This window comes from Octopus bimaculoides, chromosome 14, assembly GCF_046866305.1.
Source record: "Octopus bimaculoides isolate indiv1 chromosome 14, ASM4686630v1, whole genome shotgun sequence".
NCBI classification, from domain to species: domain Eukaryota; kingdom Metazoa; phylum Mollusca; class Cephalopoda; order Octopoda; family Octopodidae; genus Octopus; species Octopus bimaculoides.
This window is the reverse complement of record NC_142941.1, coordinates 17363895-17383417: the sequence shown is the minus strand read 5'-3', so window position 1 is coordinate 17383417 and position 19523 is coordinate 17363895. Positions and strand designations below refer to the sequence as shown.

The following is a 19523-nucleotide window of genomic DNA, read 5'->3' as shown; positions in this document are numbered from 1 at the left end:
TGTGTGTGTGTGTATATATATATATATATATATATATATATATATTGCCAGTGCTGCTTGACTGCCTCCTGTGCAGGTGGCACGTAAAATACACCATTTTGAGCATGGCCGTTGCCAGTACCGCCTGACTGGCCTTTGTGCCGGTGGCACGTAAAAGCACCCACTACACTCTTGGAGTGGTTGGCGTTAGGAAGGGCATCCAGCTGTAGAAACTCTGCCAAATCAGATTGGAGCCTGGTGTAACCATCTGTTCACCAGTCCTCAGTCAAATCGTCCAACCCATGCTAGCATGGAAAGCAGCCGTTAAAGGACTATGATGATGATGATGATGATATATATATAAGGGGTGATCATTAAAGATTTCCTCTGACCCACTTCCAGTTATTGCAGGAAAGGGAACTTGTACAGGTAGCTTTCCACTAGTATCCATTTTGTCTTTTACGGCTGCTGAAGTGGACTAAGGTGTTATAATGGAGACAGTTGAATGTAGGTCAGTGATCAGGTTCATAATATAAAAACAATTTTATATCTGATGGGCTATTCTATACTTTTGTAGAGTACACCATCATCGTCATTTAGCATTTGTTTTCCATGCTGGCATGTGTTAGATGGTTTGACTGGAACTGGTAAGCTCCAGCCTGATTTTGGATTAGTTTCTACAGCAAGATGTCCTTCCTAACGACAACCACTCCAAGAGTGTAGCGGGTGCCTTTTATATGTCACTGGCATGGGTGCCTTTCACATGTCACCGGCACAGGTGCCTTTTATGTGTCACGAACACAACACTGTCTATGACTATGATTCCACGTGTCCTGATGAGTCTTCTCAAGCACAGAAAACCTCCAAAGGTCTCAAAGGTCTCATTTGTCATTGCCTCCTGAAATCATGCTTCACCACCTTGTCCCATGTCTTCTTGGGCCAACTTTTTCCAAAGGTTCCCTCCACAGTTAGAGATCGGCACTTCTTTACACAGCTGTCCTTGTCCATATGCATCACATGACCATACCAGTACAGTCTTCTCTTTTACACACAACATCTGATGCCTCTCATGCCCAATTTTTCTCTCAAGATGCTTAAACTCTGTCATACATGCATACTGACATTGCACATCCAGTGAAGCATACTAGCTTCACTTCTTTCAAGCCTTCGCATGTCTTCTACAGCCGTAGCTCATGATTCACTACCGAGTAGCATGGTTGTTTGCACACAGGCATCATACAGCCTGCCTTTCACTCTGAGGAAGAGTCCCTTTGTTACTAATAAAAGTAAAAGGTCTCTGAACTTCGCCCAACCTATTCTTATTCCAGCATCCACATTCTCAGAGTATCTCAGGCACGAACAATGGACAGAAAATGCTCTGTTTGTGGCTAAAAGTTATTTTACAGACATGCATCATACACACATGCATACACACATACATACACACATACATACACACATACATACACACATACATACATACATACATACAATACATACACATAATACATGCACATACATCCACACACACACACACACACATATACATTCATGCACACACACATACATACAGACGTATATACACATACACATACACACACACACACACATACACATACACACAAGCATGCACATACACACGTGCACACATTATTCTTATACAAGAATGTTCTTGACAGTGACTTCGAATTTTGGCCAGCTAAGCTATTGTTCAACTTACAGTTTGACAACGGCTAAGATGGCTGAAACTTCAAAGTCACTTACAACAACATTCTTGTATATGAATAATAAATTTGTACTGTGAGGAAACTAGGAATAAATGAGTGGCTGGTGGTAGCTGTACAAGCCATGTACTGGGATGCTGTCAGTAAGGTGATGGTTGGCAATGAGTATAGCAATGGATTCAGTGTACAACTTGGAGTTCACCTGAATGAAGTCCAAGGTCTTGTGATCAGCTTTCACTACTTTATCCTATATCTTCCATTTACATTAAGTGAGCAATACTTCTTTATACAGCTCTCCTCATCTATATGCGTCATATGACTATACCAATGGAATCTTCTTTTTTACACACTACATCTGATTTGTCTTATGCCCAATTTTTCTCTTTGGTAAATGATGCAATAACAAACACCTTCTCTGAGTCAATGAATGCCAGGAATAATGGTTTACTCTTAGTCAATTATTTCTCTTACAGTTGCTGCACAAGGAAGGTTGCATCCATAGAACCTTTTCTGGGCACAAAGTCAAACTGCATCTCATTATTCCTCTATAGTTGTTTCTCTTGAAGGTATCTCCTTTGATTTCCAAGCAGTTTATGATGTTACTGCTGTGCCAGTCATTACTGGGAATGATGCCTTGTATAACTTGATTAACTATCTGGTAATCATGTATTCTACTTCACCCAATACACACACACACGTGTGTGTGTGACCTTCATAACCTGCATATATATAACATGCATATATATATCTACACACATAGCCATCTGCATGTATTTATAAATACATATGAGATAAAAAAGGATTACATAGCCAAGACTGACATTTACCACCAACCAACTGAACAAACCTGCAACTTCAAGTTCTGTAATTTCTCTTTATGTCACATTAACGCTACATACTTCCAACATAAAGCTGTACTGAATATTATACATATATATATATATATATGTATATATACATGTTCTGTTGTGTCTGGGGAGAGTCATTTTCTTATTGTGCCTTGAAATTTAACACACTCACCGTTAAAATTTCCACTTATTTCTTTTTTTATTTTCCTAAAATTTTCGTTGGGTCTTGCAACCTTATCAATAGTCTTGACTCTTGATAAGGTTGCAAGACGCAACGAAAATTTTAGGAAAATAAAAATAAGAAATAAGTGGAAATTTTAACGGTGAGTGTGTTAAATTTCAAGGCACAATAAGAAAATGACTCTCCCCAGACACAACAGAATATGCTTCAACACACGAAATCACATAAAAAATCTTGCAAACCAAATCCCAAAACGAAATATATATACATGTATATATATACATATATATATATATATATATATATATATATATATATATATATATATATATATATATATATATATGTATGTATGTATATATATACATATACACACACATACATATCTATATATATGTGTGTATTTATACACTAATTCAAAGGAATCAACCCAAGTACTTATTTTTAATTTTAAGCCTGATACTTATTTTTGTGGTCTGTATTTGCTGAACTGCTAAGTTATGGGGATAAATGTACCAACACCAGTTGTCAAGTTGTGGTGGGAACAAATTCAGATAAAACGGCACACACACATAAATATATACATATTTTTATATATATGATGGGCTTCTTTCAGTTTCCATCAACAAAATCCACTCACGAGGCTTTGGTTGGCCTGAGACTATAGTAGAAGACTCTTGCCCAAGGTGCCACGCAGTGAGATTGAACCCAGAACAATGTGGTTAGGAGGTAAACTTACCAAACAGTCACACCTACATGCATATACATACAATATATTTGTGCACATGTGTGTGTGTGTGTAATGAGTATGTATGTGTATGTGCATGTGTGTGTGTGATGTGCATGTATCTCTGTGTGTTTGTGTGTGTGTGTGTTTGTGTTTGTGTGTGTGTGTGTGTGTGTGTGTGTGTGTTCAAATAAAGTACATTAGAATTTGAAACCTATGAGCAAAAAGAAAAAGAAAAGTTTAATCCAAGGTTCACCCACTCCACCTCTCACTGTATGTTCAATATGTTTTTTTCCCATAATTTTTTCAGAACTATATTTTGCTATGATATGTACTTTAATTTAATCTCATTTTTATAGCACATTAGTTTGAAAAGGTCAATAACATGAAAACATTGTGCATTTTATCATTAATCTATAAATTTATAAATACATATTTATTCTTGCTGATTTTTTTTTTTTTAATGTTTTCAATTCTTTATTTGATAATGGCTACTAATATTAATACTAGCTATTCACTAACATACACACACACACACACACAAATGCACACACATACACTCACACATTTACACACACACACATCCTATAATTTACACATATACTCTGTCAAAAAGTGGATCTCCATTAAAAGGAATAATGTAAAAGAAAATATATATATATATATATATATATATATATATATAAATTAAAAACAGAAAAATTAAAACAGAACACAAAGAATTCCGCGGTACACGTGTTTCAAGCTTTATACACAAACTTTATACATATATATAATAACAATAAATGGAGCAAAACGCATATAAATAAAAGTTCCTTTATTTATTTATATGCGTTTTGCTCCATTTATTGTTATCATTCATATCTACTCAAAATGCATCGCTTTAACTTGGTATCTCTACCTATAAAACAGGTGTGATATCCTGGGTTTTTTTATGTAATTTTTGCTGCCCATGGTAACTATTAACATATTTACATTGTCAAGGTTTTTTTAAACTGAGATAATATTAATATATACATAAATTTATATATATATATATGTATACAGGGGTGTAGCTAGGGTGGGGCAAGCAAGGCACATGCCCTGGGTGCCACTTTGAGTGGGGAACGATTTTGGCCAAGATCATTTTCTAATTAAGCCATTAAAAATCATTTGGAATCTTTTCAGGCATACTTTGTTTTGCTTATCGCCATCCATGCCACAAGACAGAATAGGTATTCTTACTTGACCTAACAAAATACATGCACTGCTTGTTAGTTGGGGAGGGGCACAATTTTGATGCTTGCCCTGTGCGCCATTTACCCTAGCTACGCCCCAGTGTGTGTATATATATATATATATATATATATATATATATATATATATATATATATATTGTAACACAGAGTGCTTCTTTTTCGGATATGTGATCTACTGACGATAGAAGACCCGGCAAGCCAAGTGAGACCAAAATCCAAGGCCTCTGCTAGGGATGTAGCCAGCCTACTTCCGCGAAACATTCCTTCATCGGACACTAAACTCCACTTCTGAAGACCTGTTGAGGCAAGTGAAATTGAAATCGAACTAAATTTGTAGACTGGCACCCATGCCAACGTCTCTTTCATTGAACACTAAACTTGACTTGCGAAGACCTGTTGGGGCAAGCGAAGCGAAATCATGATGGCACCTGTACCAGTGGAGCACTAAGAGCACCATCCGAGTGTGATCATTGCCAGAGCAGCTGTCTGGCTTCCATGCTGGTGGCACATAAATAGCACCATTTTGAGCGTGGCCGTTGCCAGTACCGCCTGACTGGCCTTCGTGCCGGTGGCACGTAAAAGCACCCACTACACTCTCGGAGTGGTTGGCGTTAGGAAGGGCATCCAGCTGTAGAAACTCTGCCAGATAAGATTAGAGCCTGGTGTAGCCTTCTGGCTTGCCAGTCTTCAGTCAAATTGTCCAACCCATGCTAGCATGGAAAGCGGACGTTAAACGACGATGATGATGATGATGATGATGATGATGATGACATATACATATATATATATATATATATATATATATATATATATATATATATATATATATATATATGGTACGATGTTCATAAAGTTCAATTAGAGCTTTCATACATTCATGGTAATCATCAGATTTCAAAATGTATTTAAATGAAAGTTGAGTTCTTGACAACTGTAGTAAAATGACTGACTTCTTCCTCTTTGTATCTCTTAGAAGGCTCCAATAAACCGAATTTTTTTAGTACGGTTTTAACCAATCAACATGCATGTATATATATATATATATATATATATATATATATATATATATATATACAGGGGTGTAGCTAGGGTAAATGGCACCCATGGCAAGCATCAAAATTCTCCCCCTCCCCCAACAAAAAAGCAGTGCATGCATTTTTGCATTTTGTGAGGTCAAGTAAGAATACCTATTCTGCCTAGTGGCATGGGGCACAAGAGTGTGAAGAATGTTTGGTATGTGTGGGTGTGTGTGTGCATATGTGTGTGTATGGCAGTAACTAAGTGTGTGTGTGTGTGTGTGTGTGTGTGTGTGTGTGTGTGTGGTGGGAAATGTGTGTGTGATACCGTGTGTGTGTGTGTGTGTGTATGGTATCATGGGTGTGTGTGGCAGTAACTGAGTGCATGTGTGCATGGTAGCGTGTGTGTATGTGGTTGTAATTGTGTGCGTGTGTGTGTGTATGTGGTATCAACTGTTCACATGTATTTATGTGAGTGATCTGTGTGTCTGTTAATGTCATAGTGAGAGATCAGCAGCTATGGTGACAGGTGTATGGATGGTCTTGTTGTGTGTTTTTGCACACGTGCGTAGATGGGATGGTCGGTAGAAGTCAGGGCAGTAGAAGGGTGTTTGAGAGGCAGTCTGAAGGATGTCTCAATGGGTGGGTGTGGATGTGTGTGTTGGCATGTGTACGTAGACAGAATGGGAATGTGTATGTGTGTGTGTGTATGTGCATGTGAGTGAGTGCAGAAGTGTGTGTATGTCTGTGTGTGCATGTATATGATGATGATTTGGCAGAAATATATTGATTTGAAGATTTGGCACAAGGCCAGCAATTTTGGGGAAGGAGATAAGTTGACTACATTGACTCCGGTACTCAAATGGTACTTATTTTATCGACCCTGAAAGAATGAAAGGCAAAGTGAATCTCGGTGGAATTTGAACTTAGAATGTAAGAATGGATGAAATGCCACTAAGCATTTCAACTGGTGCACTACAGATTCTGCCAGCTTGCTGCCTTAAGGTGCAGAAATATATTGACATGCATTACTACGGGTGTGAGATGTGGGTGGGTGGGTGGGTGGATGGGTGTATGTGTGAGGAAAATGTGGAAATGAGGTAGAAGGAGGCATGGTTGTAAAATAATAAAAAAATGCTTTTGAGTGTGCAAATGGGAGACAATTTTCTCCAATTCATATAATGGTACATATGTCTTTGAAGCTAAAGAATTGCATACATAGAGAAACTCTGAGGAGTTCTGCAGGGAGTTTCTGTGTGTATGTGTGTATGTATGTGTGTGCATGTGTATGTGTGTGTGTGTCCACGAGTATGCATGTGTGTGTGTGCACAAGTGTGTGGGATGGCTGTGTGTGAACATGCATATGTGTGTGTGTGGGTGTGTGTGTGTGGTTGCATGTGTTCATGTGTGTGTGTCCACGTGTTTGCATGTGTGTGTGTGTGTGTGTGTGCACAAGTGTATGATGGATGTGTGAACATGCACATGTGTGTGTGTGTGTGTGTGTGTATCTTTTATCTTTTATTTTTTACTTGTTCCAGTCTTTTGATTGTGGCCATGCTGGAGCACCACTTTGAAGGATTTTTAATCAAATGAATCATCCCCAGAGCTTATTTTTTTTTTTCTTAAAGCCTGGTACTTATTCTATCAGTCTCTTTTGCTAAACTGCTAAGTTACAAGGATTTAAACATACCAACACCAGTTGACAAGTGGTGGTGGGGGACAAACACAGACAGAAAGACACACACACGCACACATATATACAATGGGCTTCTTTCAGTTTCCGTCTACCAAATCTACTCCTAAGGCTTCAGTCAGTCCGAGGCTATAGCAGAAGACACTTGCCCGAGGTGCCATGCAATGGGACTGAACCTGGAACCATTGGGAAGCAAGCTTCTTACCACACAGCCATGTCTATATATATATATATATATAAGTGGAGGTGCGTGGCTTAGTGGTTAGGGTGTCAGCATCATGATCGTAAGATTGTGGTTTCGATTCCTGGACTGGGCAATGCATTGTGTTCTTGAGCAAAACACTTCATTTCACGTCGCTCCAGTCCACTCAGCTGGCAAAAATGAGTAACGCTGTGATGGATTGGCGTCCCGTCCAGCTGGGGAACTCATACGCCGTTGAAACCAGGAAACCGGGCCCATGAGCCTGGCTAGGCTTTAAAAGGGCACATTTATTTTTCATTCACATGACCATTCATCAGACTACTGTGATGTGTGTGTGTGTGTGTGTGACTCAATGAAAAATTGTTTCATTACCATAGACTTAGTTCATAATCAGGAATTCCTGAGATGCTGATCAAATAATCAGAAGGAGAAAATAGCAAAGCCTGACATTCTAATTTTCCACCACCTGTTAACGAAAGAAAAAAAAGCGTTGGTGAGTCTGTAAAAAAACTGATGAAAATTATTCAAATAAAAAATCTTTCAGAAGAAAATTACAGTAACTGTAAGATTGACCCTTTTGTTACCATATTTCTGTTGAAATGCTCTGTGTTTCTTTTAATTAATCTATAATATAAATCCTCTGTGTGTGTGTGTGTGTGCGTGTGTGTGCGTGCGTGTGTGTAAAAGATTATAACAGCTGTAGTTTTCGACTGATTCTCTCCAAATGGTTTTCTTCTGTCTGTATTGTGTTCTCATTATTTGTGCCCAATTTCTTCTATTTATTATGCCAACACACACAACCTCATTTTCTTATGTTGTTGTTGTTGGCACTCCGTCACTTACGATGTCGAGGGTTCCAGTTGATCCGATCAACGGAACAGCCTGCTCGTGAAATTAACGTGCAAGTGGCTGAGCACACCAAAGACACGTGTATCCTTAACGTAGTTCTCGGGGATATTCAGCGTGACACAGTGTGACAAGGCTGACCCTTTGAATTACAGGCACAACAGAAACAGGAAGTAAGAGTGAGAGAAAGTTGTGGTGAAAGAGTACAGCAGGGTTCGCCACCATCCCCTGCCAGAGCCTAGTGGAGCTTTAGGTGTTTTTGCTCAATAAGCACTCACAACGCCCGGTCTGGGAATTGAAACTGCAATACTATGACCGCGAGTCCGCTGCCCTAACCACTGGGCCATTGCGCCGCTGCCATTTTCTTATATGTGTGTGTGAAAGATAGAGTGTGTGTTAGTATGTGTGGGTTAGTGTGTATTTGAATGTGTCTTTAGACTGATACCACACAGGCAGAGGTGACTTTGTGTATGCCCCAACTAAGCAAAAACTCTGGCAGCTCAGTGATTTGATGTGGAGATGTTGAATAAAGTACCTTACTTGAGGACAAGCAAGGGTTGATGTCAGGAAGGGCATCTGTTGTAGAATATTGCTTCAAGATGTTTCATTCAACACACACTAGCATCGTACAAAGCAAATGTAAAAATGATGGTGGTGGTGGTGGTGGTGGTGGTTTTGTTGGTGGTGGTAGTTTTGGTGGTGGTGGTGTTTGTGGTGGTGGTGGCAGTTGTGGTTGTCATGGTCATCATCATCATTGTTGTCATTATGGTCAAGGTAGTCATGATCGTCATGGCATTGGTGGTGGTGGTGGTGGTGGTCATCGTCGTTTTCATCGTCATGGACATGGTGGTGGTGGTGACAATGATAATGATGATGATGATCTAATGATGATGGTAGTGGCAGAAATGGTGGTGGTACTGCTTGTATTGATGGTGGTGATAGTACCAACAAAGAACTATGTAATCTTTTTTCCTTTGGGCGCTAAGTATTTTGATCTTGGACCTGAAGCAATATCAGTATGAAAATCTGATCTGCTGACCTTACCATTGGCTTGCCAATATTCTATTCTCGAAGTTAATTGTAGTTCTTAGACTAAAATAAGGTTGAGTAATGTGCATTGCCTAGGTGTGGTATGACAAAATGATTTTATTGGTTTTAAATTTTGGCACAAGGCCAGCAATTTCGGGGGAGTTAGGTAAGTTGATTACAGTGACCCCAGTGCTCAATTGATATTTATTTTATTGACCACGAAAGGATGAAAGGAAAAGTTGACCTTGACAGCAATATGAACACAGAGGGTAAAAATGGACAAAATACCACTTAGCATTTTGGCCAATATGCTAACAATTCTGCCAGAGCCTTGCCTTAAAAACAACAACAACAATAATAATACATGTTTTGTCTTGGTATAAAAGATGGGCTACAGCAAATACTCTGCTCAGTACCACAGATTTGCTTGTCGGTTGTTTGACCTTAACCAGTTGAGCATGTCCCTTGATGGCTGATGACATGTAGTGGGACAGCATCATAGCCATGTGTTGAGAGGATTGTTTAGGGCTTGGATAATTCACCTCTGGAAACATGGGTGTTTCATTCAGCATCCTTAAACGACTCTCATTCAGGGGCCTTTTGAGTGGGATGAGCTACTCGACCAGAAGAACATTATAACAGGGTCCCACCTACAAGGTCATGGGCTGTTTATATTGATATGAGATCACTATGTCGCTCACATATAGTTGAGATGCATGTACCTGGTGTACCCTTACCAGATGGGTAGTCATGATCGATATGCTGGGCTTCGTATATTTGTACCCCAGTGTCACTTTGATGGTATATGCTGCTCTCTTACTCAATAATAATAATAATCCTTTCTACTAAAAGCACAAGGCCTGAAATTTGATGAGAGAGTACTAGTCAATTACATCAACTCCAGTGTTTCACTGGTACTTAATTTCCCAACCCCAAAAGGATAAAAGTCAACCTCAGCAGAATTTGAACTCAGAATGCAGTGATGGGCAAAACATCACTAAGCATTTCGTTCAGTATGCTAACGATTCTGTCCTTAATAATAATAATAATAATAATAATGATAACCCTTTGTGCTAAAGGCACATAGCCTGAAATATTGTGGGAGGGGACTAGTCAATTACATCGACCTCAGTGCTCAACTGATAATTATTTTAGCGACCTCAAAAGGGTGAAAGGCAAAGTTGACCTTGGAAGAATTTGAACTTAGAACATAAAGATGGATGAAATGCCTCCAAGCATTTTGCCTAGCATGCTAACTATACTGCCAGCTCACCACCTTAATAATAATAATAATAATTCTTTCTACGATAGGCACAAGGCCTGAAATTTGGGGGAGGGGTATAGTCAATTACATTGACCTTAGTGTTTCACTGGTACTTAATTTATTGACCCAAAAATGATGAAAGGCAAAATCGACCTTGGCGGCATAATAACAATAATGGTTTCAAATTTTGGCACAAGGCCAGCAATTTCAAGGGAGGAGGCTAAGCCAATTACATCGACCCCAGTGCTCAACTGGTACTTATTTTATTGACCCCAAAAAGGATGAAAGGTAAAGTCAACCTTGACAGAATTTGAACTCAGAACGTAAAGACAGACAAAATGCTGCTAAGCATTTTGCCCAGCATGCTAACAATTCCTGCCAGCTCACATAATGACCATATTAAAGTTTCATTTCATGAGCTTGATATCACTAGCGCAAATATGCTTTAACCTTACAAACACTGTCTCACACAAAACTATGAATTGCTAAACTTACCTTCAAATTCGGTAACTTTTAGAAACAAAGGGAAACGATAGATGTAAATTTTCGGATGTAAGCATTTATCAGATAAAGCAATTAACTTGTCTTTCTGATGCACCGCAAATGCACTGATTCCAGTGCCAGGAAAATGAAAAGGTGGCCAGTTCCCAGATATGATTACATTTTTGCCACTTACATAACAATATGTTTCTAAATCAAGAAGTGCCAATTCTGAGCCATTGTAACTTTTATTCCACCTGGAAACAGAACACATATATTATTATATACAAACATTATACACACACACACACACATATATATATATATATATATATATATATATATATATATATATATATATATATACAATTACATATCTACATTATACATATATAGATTATTACATATACTCTTTTACTTGTTTCAGTCATTTGACTGTGGCCATGCTGGAGCACCGCCTTTAGTCGAGAAAATCGACCCCAGGACTTATTCTTTGGAAGCCTAGTACTTATTCTATCGGTCTCTTTTTACTGAACCGCTATGTTACGGGGACGTAAACACACCAGCATCAGTTGTCAAGCGATGTTGGAGGGACAAACACAGACACACAAACACACACACACATATATATATATATATATATATATATATATACGACGGGCTTCTTTCAGTTTCCGTCTACCAAATCCACTCACAAGGCTTTGGTCGGCCCGAGGCCAGTGTGCAGGCTTGAACAAGGTTTTCTTTTTCTTTATGTAAGACCAGTAGCTGTCTCCCTGTATACAAGTCTCTCCTTCCCATACCATTAATGTTGTCCAAGGGAAAGGCAAGGGGCTGATACAGTCTGACACTAGGGTCATCACAGGCATTGCCATCAGAAAAATAAACATGGTGGGATAGTCTCAAAAGACATCTCAACTGGCACTCAAACAATTTTGTCAATGCATTGGCTTGGCCTGGACTGGTATGAAGGAGAAGTGAAGTTGACTTCAGCGTGCTTGGAGCTGGAACAAAACAGTAATGAAAGGGGTCCATAGAGAAAAAAAAAAAAGGTGAGGGCGTTGAGAAGCATTGTACCAAAGTTACAAGGCCAGAAATTTTGTACTGGTGATTACATCGATCCCAGTACTTAGATGGTACTTATATCATCGACCTCAATGTACAAAGTCAGAAATTTTGGAGGTAAGGCTTAGTCGATTATAGCAACTCCCAATATGTATAGAACTTTGTTTTATCAACCCCAGAAGGATGACAGGCAAAGTTGAACTTAAGTAGAATCTGAACTAAGAACGTCCATAAATGATCGTAATCAAATACTGCAAGACATTTTGTCCAATACAAAAACGATTCAACCAATTTAATTGTGTTTGTTTGTGTGTGTGTGTGTTTAATTTATTTTTTATACAACAATCAATTAGATCGAAGTCAGTACTTGACAGGCATTTTACTCTATCGACCCTGGAAGAAAGAAAGACAACATCGACTTCGGCACAAACAAAAGAGACTCAATTAATCCACTACAGGACCTTTTGTGCGTTACGCTACCAATTTTGTCAATTTAATTTAGCGCCACCACGAGGACAACGAAAAAGACATTGATAAGACAAGTTTAAAACACTAATAATAATTACAAAATAACAAAACTTACAGTAAACTAAAATTTGGTTTATCCATCATTCTTTTGTTAGGTGGAAATTAAAAGTCTTGAGGGAATTATTGTTTTGCTTTTTTTGTTGTTGTTTTTGTTGCTTTAATTTCAGATTAATAAGATATAAAATAAATAACGGTGCAGTCGGTTGCTAGAGGATACCTCATCCATGGTAACAGTTGCTAGGTATTTACACGTGAGAATGGTATGTTTTGTTTTCATTCGGACACTTTGCAGTGATAAGCGACGAAAATGTGTGGTGAGACGCAAAGCGGGAGTTTTATGTACATATATATATATATATATATATATATATATATATATATATATATATAATTTCACTGACACTTGTGCAAAATGTCTCAGTGACTTCAGAAGTTTATAATTAAGTAGCATATCTGTACCGTAAAAAAATAATATTTTAGTCATGCAAAATACATAGTGCTATATTTCACAGTTTTACGTTGTTGTTGTTGTTGGCACTCCGTCGCTTACGACGTCGAGGGTTCCAATTGATCCGATCAACGGAACAGCCTGCTCGTGAAAGTAACGTGCAAGTGGCTGAGCACTCCACAGACACGTGTACCCTTAACATAGTTCTCGGGGATATTCAGCGTGACACAGTGTGACAAGGCTGACCCTTTGAATTACAGGTATAACAGAAACAGGAAGAAAGAGTGAGAGAAAGTTGTGGTGAAAGAGTACAGCAGGGTTCGCCACCATCCCCTGCCCGAGCATCGTGGAGCTTTTAGGTGTTTTCGCTCAATAAACACTCACAACGCCCGGTCTGGGAATCGAAACCGCGAGTCCGCTGCCCTAACCACTGGACCATTGCGCCTCCACACAGTTTTACGTACAAGTTGTTAAATCGAAAATTATAATATTTTTGGTAAAATATTATTAGTAGTAGTATTTAGCGGCGGAGGTAAAGAATACGCACACCATCCGTTTTCGGCGTAACAAAAACCCTAATCATAACCATAAAACTAACCCTAAACCCTAACCCTAACCTTAAACCCTAATCCGAACCCTAACCCTAAACACCGGGTGTGCGCATTCTTTACCTTCGCCATATTCAGCTGTTCTTTACTTGGAATTTTTCAGTGAGTCAGGAGCGTGAAAAGACTTAATATATCTCTCTATGATTTGAGGGAGATCTAACTGATATTTCTAACATTTCAAGTGACCATGTTGGAGAACTCTCCTTGGAGGTTGTCCTTGCTAGATGTTTTACCATTATATTTTATATCATTTATATAATTTATTTTCATTTAACACTTTCACTTCACTTTTATAATTAGACTTGCCTTTATATCAATATGTGGAGGCGCAATGGCCCAGTAGTTACAGCAGCGGACTCGCGGTCATAGGATCGCGGTTTCAATTCCCAGACCGGGCGTTGTGAGTGTTTATTGAGCGAAAACACCTAAAGTTCCACGTGGCTCCGGCACAACTTTCTCTCACTATAGTTTTAGGATTAGGGTTTTAGGGTTAGGGAAAAAAGTAAACTATAGTCACCAAACAAATATAATGCTAGCTAAACCTACATACACTTAGTTCGCTTCAGACCACGTCAGTGGATGGAACTTGAATAAAGTTTCGTAGACCAATACCCAGTCGAAAGTAACTGGATACAAATGCCATTGTGAGATTGTCTATGCAGCAGAAACGTGCGTCGGACACATTTAAATTTAAAATGCTGTATAATTGACCTTAGAAATAAATATATATGTATACAGATATACTAATCTTCGTATTCATTGTAATTGGTTATGGCCGACCAGGAAGTGACCGTTAGTTTCACACCTGTAGTAGTAATTTCATACTTGGGTATACATTTTGTAGTATGCTGTTTAAAGCCTGGCCACAGTATTTGGCTACCTGATGTCAAGAGCAGTATAGAGGTGAATACCACTGGATTTATTTCAGGAATTCCTTTGTCCCCATAGAGATTATATAAAAAAATATAAGAGATAGAAATACATGTATGTATATATTTATGTATATAATAAATGTATAACGTATGTATATACGTTTATATAATATGTATGTATATGGTAGAATTTACGAAAAAAAAAACAACAACAGACGAGGACAGGTGGTGTAAACAACAAAAGGATGTATTAGTTTAACGCTCGGGAATACAGATAGTCTTTAACGTTTCGAGCTACGCTCTTCAACAGAAAGAATACGGAGAAAACAAGGAGAAAAACACGGAGAAAAAAATTAAATGGTTTGGTCAGCGATCTATCATGGCGTCTGTATATGTATATGTGTGTATATATATATATATATATATATATATACATACATATGTATGTATAACACGGGGAGATTTGATTGGCCCGCGGCTATAGTAGAAGACACCCAAGATGTCATGCAGTGGGACTGGACACAGAACCATTTGGTTGGAAAGCAAGCTTCTTATGACACAGCCACGCCTGCGACTATCCAGACATTTTTGTCTACTATTACTCCAAAAGTAAACTATTTAATTTGAACTGTTTTACAACTAAAATATCCTTATAACGCTAGTTTGCAATTTGTTGTACATCAATGTTGCCTTCTGTTGGTTCACGCCCTCATAACTTAGCAGTTCGGTGAAAGATCGATAGAATAAGTACCAGGCTTGCACAAAATATAGGTACTGGGGTCAATTTGTTCAAACCGGTACTCCAGCACGGGCGCAGTTCATTGACTGAAACAAGTAAAATACACTCATATATTACATATATAATTACATAAAATGCGTAATTAAATAAAAACGTAACCGACGAGGATGAGATTCGAACTCACGCGGGGAGACCCCAATGGATTAGCAGTCCATCGCCTTAACCACTCGGCCACCTCGTCTTCTTGAGAAACAGAGTGGCTAGAAATGAATATGCTTTTATTTTGATGTTTTCTTTTTATATGTTTTCATTTTACTGATAATTCACAGGCTATTATAAGGGAATTTTATTCGACAAGTCCCAGATCAGCACTATATGAACAGACATAGTATATCTGGGACTACATTATCCAATGTATCTTCTGTCTTTTTTTTTTCGGGTTGTTTTTATAAAGACGATATTTAAGTGAGATCTGCACGCTGCTTCTTAGACTGTATTGAAGATCGTTGAATTGAGGGTCTTAAAGATGCGTATCGAGAGGTTAAAATAAAATCCTAACTCTAACCTTAAATCTTCTAAAAATTGTTCTCTTTTTAATCTTAATTATAAGACAGAGCAATCTCGCAGTTAATGTTATAAAAATTTAAATAACACTTTCACTTTTCCAGAAATTGCTAACTCTTTCTCCCCCTCCCTCTCTCTCTCTTTCTCTCTCGCGCGCACTTTCTTTTCTTTCACTCTCTTTCAGTCCCCTTTCTCGTCTCTCTTTATCTCTCTCTCTCTCTCTCTCGTTAGTAATGGGTATATTAGATTTTGATGTATTCCTTTTGTTTTTATTTATGCGCTTTTTCCCCTTTCGTTTAGATTATATGGCAATTTTGTTTTTATTTCCGATTGGTTGTTAACTGGAACTTTTAAAACAGTCTTGTCCGACAGTAACATGTTATTAGTGTTTAAACTCAGTGTGTGGTAAGAAGCTTGCTTCTCAACCACATAGTCCCAGGTTCCGTCCCACTGCGTGGCACATTATACAAGTGTCTTCTGCTATAGCCTCGGTCCGACTAAAGCCTTGTGAGTGGATTTGGTTGACGGAAACTGAAAAGAAGCCTGTCCTGTATATATATATATATATATATATACGTATATATTTATGTGTCCGTGTTTGTTCTCCACCACCGCTTGACAACCGTTGTTGGTGTGTTTACGTTCCCGTAACTTATCGGCTTGACAAAACAGATCAACAGAAAAAGTACTAGGCTTTAAAAAATAAGTCTAGTGGTCAATTCATTGGTGAAGGTAAAGAATACGCATACCCGGTGTTTAGGGTTAGGGTTAAAGGTTACGCCGAAAACGGGTGGTGGGTACTACTAAAGCAGCACGGTCCCGAACGCGCAGTCACGCGTCCGCGCTAGCTAGTCGTGAGTGGTCGATCCTAACCCTAACCCTAACCCTAAACACGTATTCATTTGCACACGCGGGTTAGGGATAGGGTTAGGGTTAGGATCGACCACTCAAGACTAGCTAGCGCGGACGCGCGACTGCGCGTTCGGGACCGTGCTGCTTTAGTAGTACCCGGGTGGTGTGCGTATCCTTTACCTCCGCCGATTCATTCGACTAAAAATTCTTCAAGGCGGTGCCCCAGCATGGCCGCCGTCTAATGATAAGATCACAGTCGTCAAATATGTGAGCAACCATGACTGTAAAAAATATAGTCTAAAGTTGGCGACGATATATCGCCCTATTTAACACCATTGTGTTGGATAAACATGTTGCGAGGGATGTTTGTGTTGCTGTCGGGTCCCAGCGTGGCCGCAGTCAAATAACTGAAACAAGTATAAGATATATATCTAAGCAAAGAGGTGGTATTTATTCCGAGAGGTGATATCCTCACTTAGACGTGGGATGTTTTGTTTGTTTTACCGCTGTATAATTTTCTAACAGCGTTACACACACACACATCACAGCAATTCGCATCACACTCATACATATGTGTGTTTCTAATTTAGGCACAAAGCCAGCAATTTTTGAGGGGAGGTGGGTTAGCCAGTAACCTTGACCTCGGTACTTAGCTGATACTTTATTTTGCTGACACTGAAAGGATGAAACACAAAGACGACCTCGGTGGAATTTGAGCTCAGAACGCGAAGAACCTGAATTCCGCAAGCATTCTCCCGATGCTCTTACGATCCTGCTTCACACACACACACAATATATAACCTAATTTATCCTTTTTTTTTTAACCTCGTCTTCGGGTTATTTATAATTTTAGCTTACAAAATATCTGTCTGGACTTACTCCTGTTATTTTGTATTATACATATACAAAAAGACATATTACCTGGTTTCACTGTGAAGTGAAATAAGATTAGTCATACATTCTTTCTATACTAACAATGTGTGAATAAAAATAGGGCTGGAGTTTACAAGTATTTAGTAGACTAGCATCTGATTCGTCCTGACTCAGTTCCTTAGACAAGTACAAGTGAAGTCTATGCTTCATAATTAATATCGAAACAAGTGCGGAGTTGCCTCCCATACTTGAAAGAATGTAAATATTACGGTAAATGGCATAAGAAAACTAGAATAATGTCGAGAATAAATTCTTCGGAGTCGCCATCTGCTTGATAAGATATAGTTAATTTTGAGTTAACATATTTAATGTAAGAAGTGTTAAAAAGAAAGTAATTCAGAAAGACTTTGCAACTCATCCTAAAATCTAACAGTAATGGTGTGAATAAATTTTACTAATGAGGTCTAACGAAACTGAAACATGCCCAGAGTTATACTAGGGAAGATCACACTCATTCTGCACAGCATTCTATTTCTAAACCCTGAAGTATCGGGACCTGACAGTGAACTATCTCTTCCAACCTGTGGCGTTTACGATATTCGAAGGGTTTGGGCCACTAACAGATGATGCCCGTGAGGGCGCCTGGCTTTCCCAACGCTTTAGCCTCGCCATCACCCGTGGTAATGCTGCGAGTGTGCTGGCTTGCTTCTGTAGATTCTGTTAAACCTTGTGTTGTGCGACCAGTTGCTGTGAATCCAACTGCAAAAAATATGACCCATTTCCATTCACTTTGCGTGTGCATACCGACTCAAACGAAAGTTATTTTCTTTGCTCTTTCAAATTAAAGCACGTTTGTCTGAGCAGATTCCAGTAATGTGATCAATACTGAAAAGTTTTTCAGCGAAAACAATGCTAACTTTTTATCATTCATTTGAACAATATCTCCGATCACGCCATAAAAACACCAAATAGGACAATACAAACTACGTGCATGAGTTTTTTTGCTTTTTTTTTTGGTGGTGGGGCACACATCTCTACACACAAACTTTGGAACATATTTTTTCCTTTCTTTACCGTTTATAAAGTTGTTTTAATGTGTAACTTCTTTATCCATTTACTCTAGCCAATATTATGAATTGGATATCTATGAAAAAATTGTCCCCTATCTGATCCACAGGATCTAGTTTATGTTTCAATATTCTTTTCTATTCTAGGTACAAGGCCCGAAATTTTGGGGGAGGGGGCCAGTCGATTAGATCGACCCCAGTACGCAACTTGTACTTAATTTATCGACCCCGAAAGGATGAAAGGCAAAGTCGACCTCGGCGGAATTTGAACTCAGAACGGCAGACGAAATACCGCTATACATTTCGCCCAGCGTGATAACGTTTCTTATTTCTTTATTGCCCACAAGGGGCTAAACATAGAGTGGACAAACAAGGACAGACAAAGGGGTTAAGTCGATTACATCGACCCCAATGCGTAACTGGTACTTAATTTATCGACCCTGAAAGGATGAAAGGCAAAGTCGACCTCGGCGGAATTTGAACTCAGAACGTAACGGCAGACGAAATACCACTAAGCATTTCGCCCGGCGTGCTAACGTTTCTGCCAACTCGCCGCCTGCAAACTTAAGTTCAACATTCCTGCAGTAAAGTGTTGTACAGTCAAAGAACCCGCCTCGGTGCATTCTATTTCAAATTAATATAAATCACGTGTTGCCTCTCGCCTGCCTCTTTGACCAGAA

The 19523-nt window shown here is 38.8% G+C and overlaps 1 protein-coding gene and 1 non-coding gene across 2 annotated transcripts in view; both read right to left on the bottom strand.

The window, feature by feature from the left end:
* The window catches only part of LOC106883371 (cilia- and flagella-associated protein 43), a gene marked incomplete at its 3' end in the record, with an annotated part of 112447 nt that extends 99395 nt beyond the window's left edge, over positions 1-13052 (bottom strand). Inside the window, exons 1-3 of the mRNA XM_089363318.1 lie at positions 12876-13052; positions 11243-11484; positions 7981-8074 (exon numbers count right to left, since the gene is read on the bottom strand). Coding sequence (XP_089219444.1) covers positions 7981-8074; positions 11243-11484; positions 12876-12904 — 365 coding nt within the window. The remainder of the gene's footprint in view (positions 1-7980; positions 8075-11242; positions 11485-12875) is intronic.
* A 2594-nt stretch (positions 13053-15646) lies between these two features.
* Positions 15647-15728, bottom strand: Trnas-gcu (transfer RNA serine (anticodon GCU)). Its single transcript has one exon. It is a non-coding gene; the product is annotated as a tRNA-Ser (tRNA).
* Positions 15729-19523: the final 3795 nt, after the last annotated feature.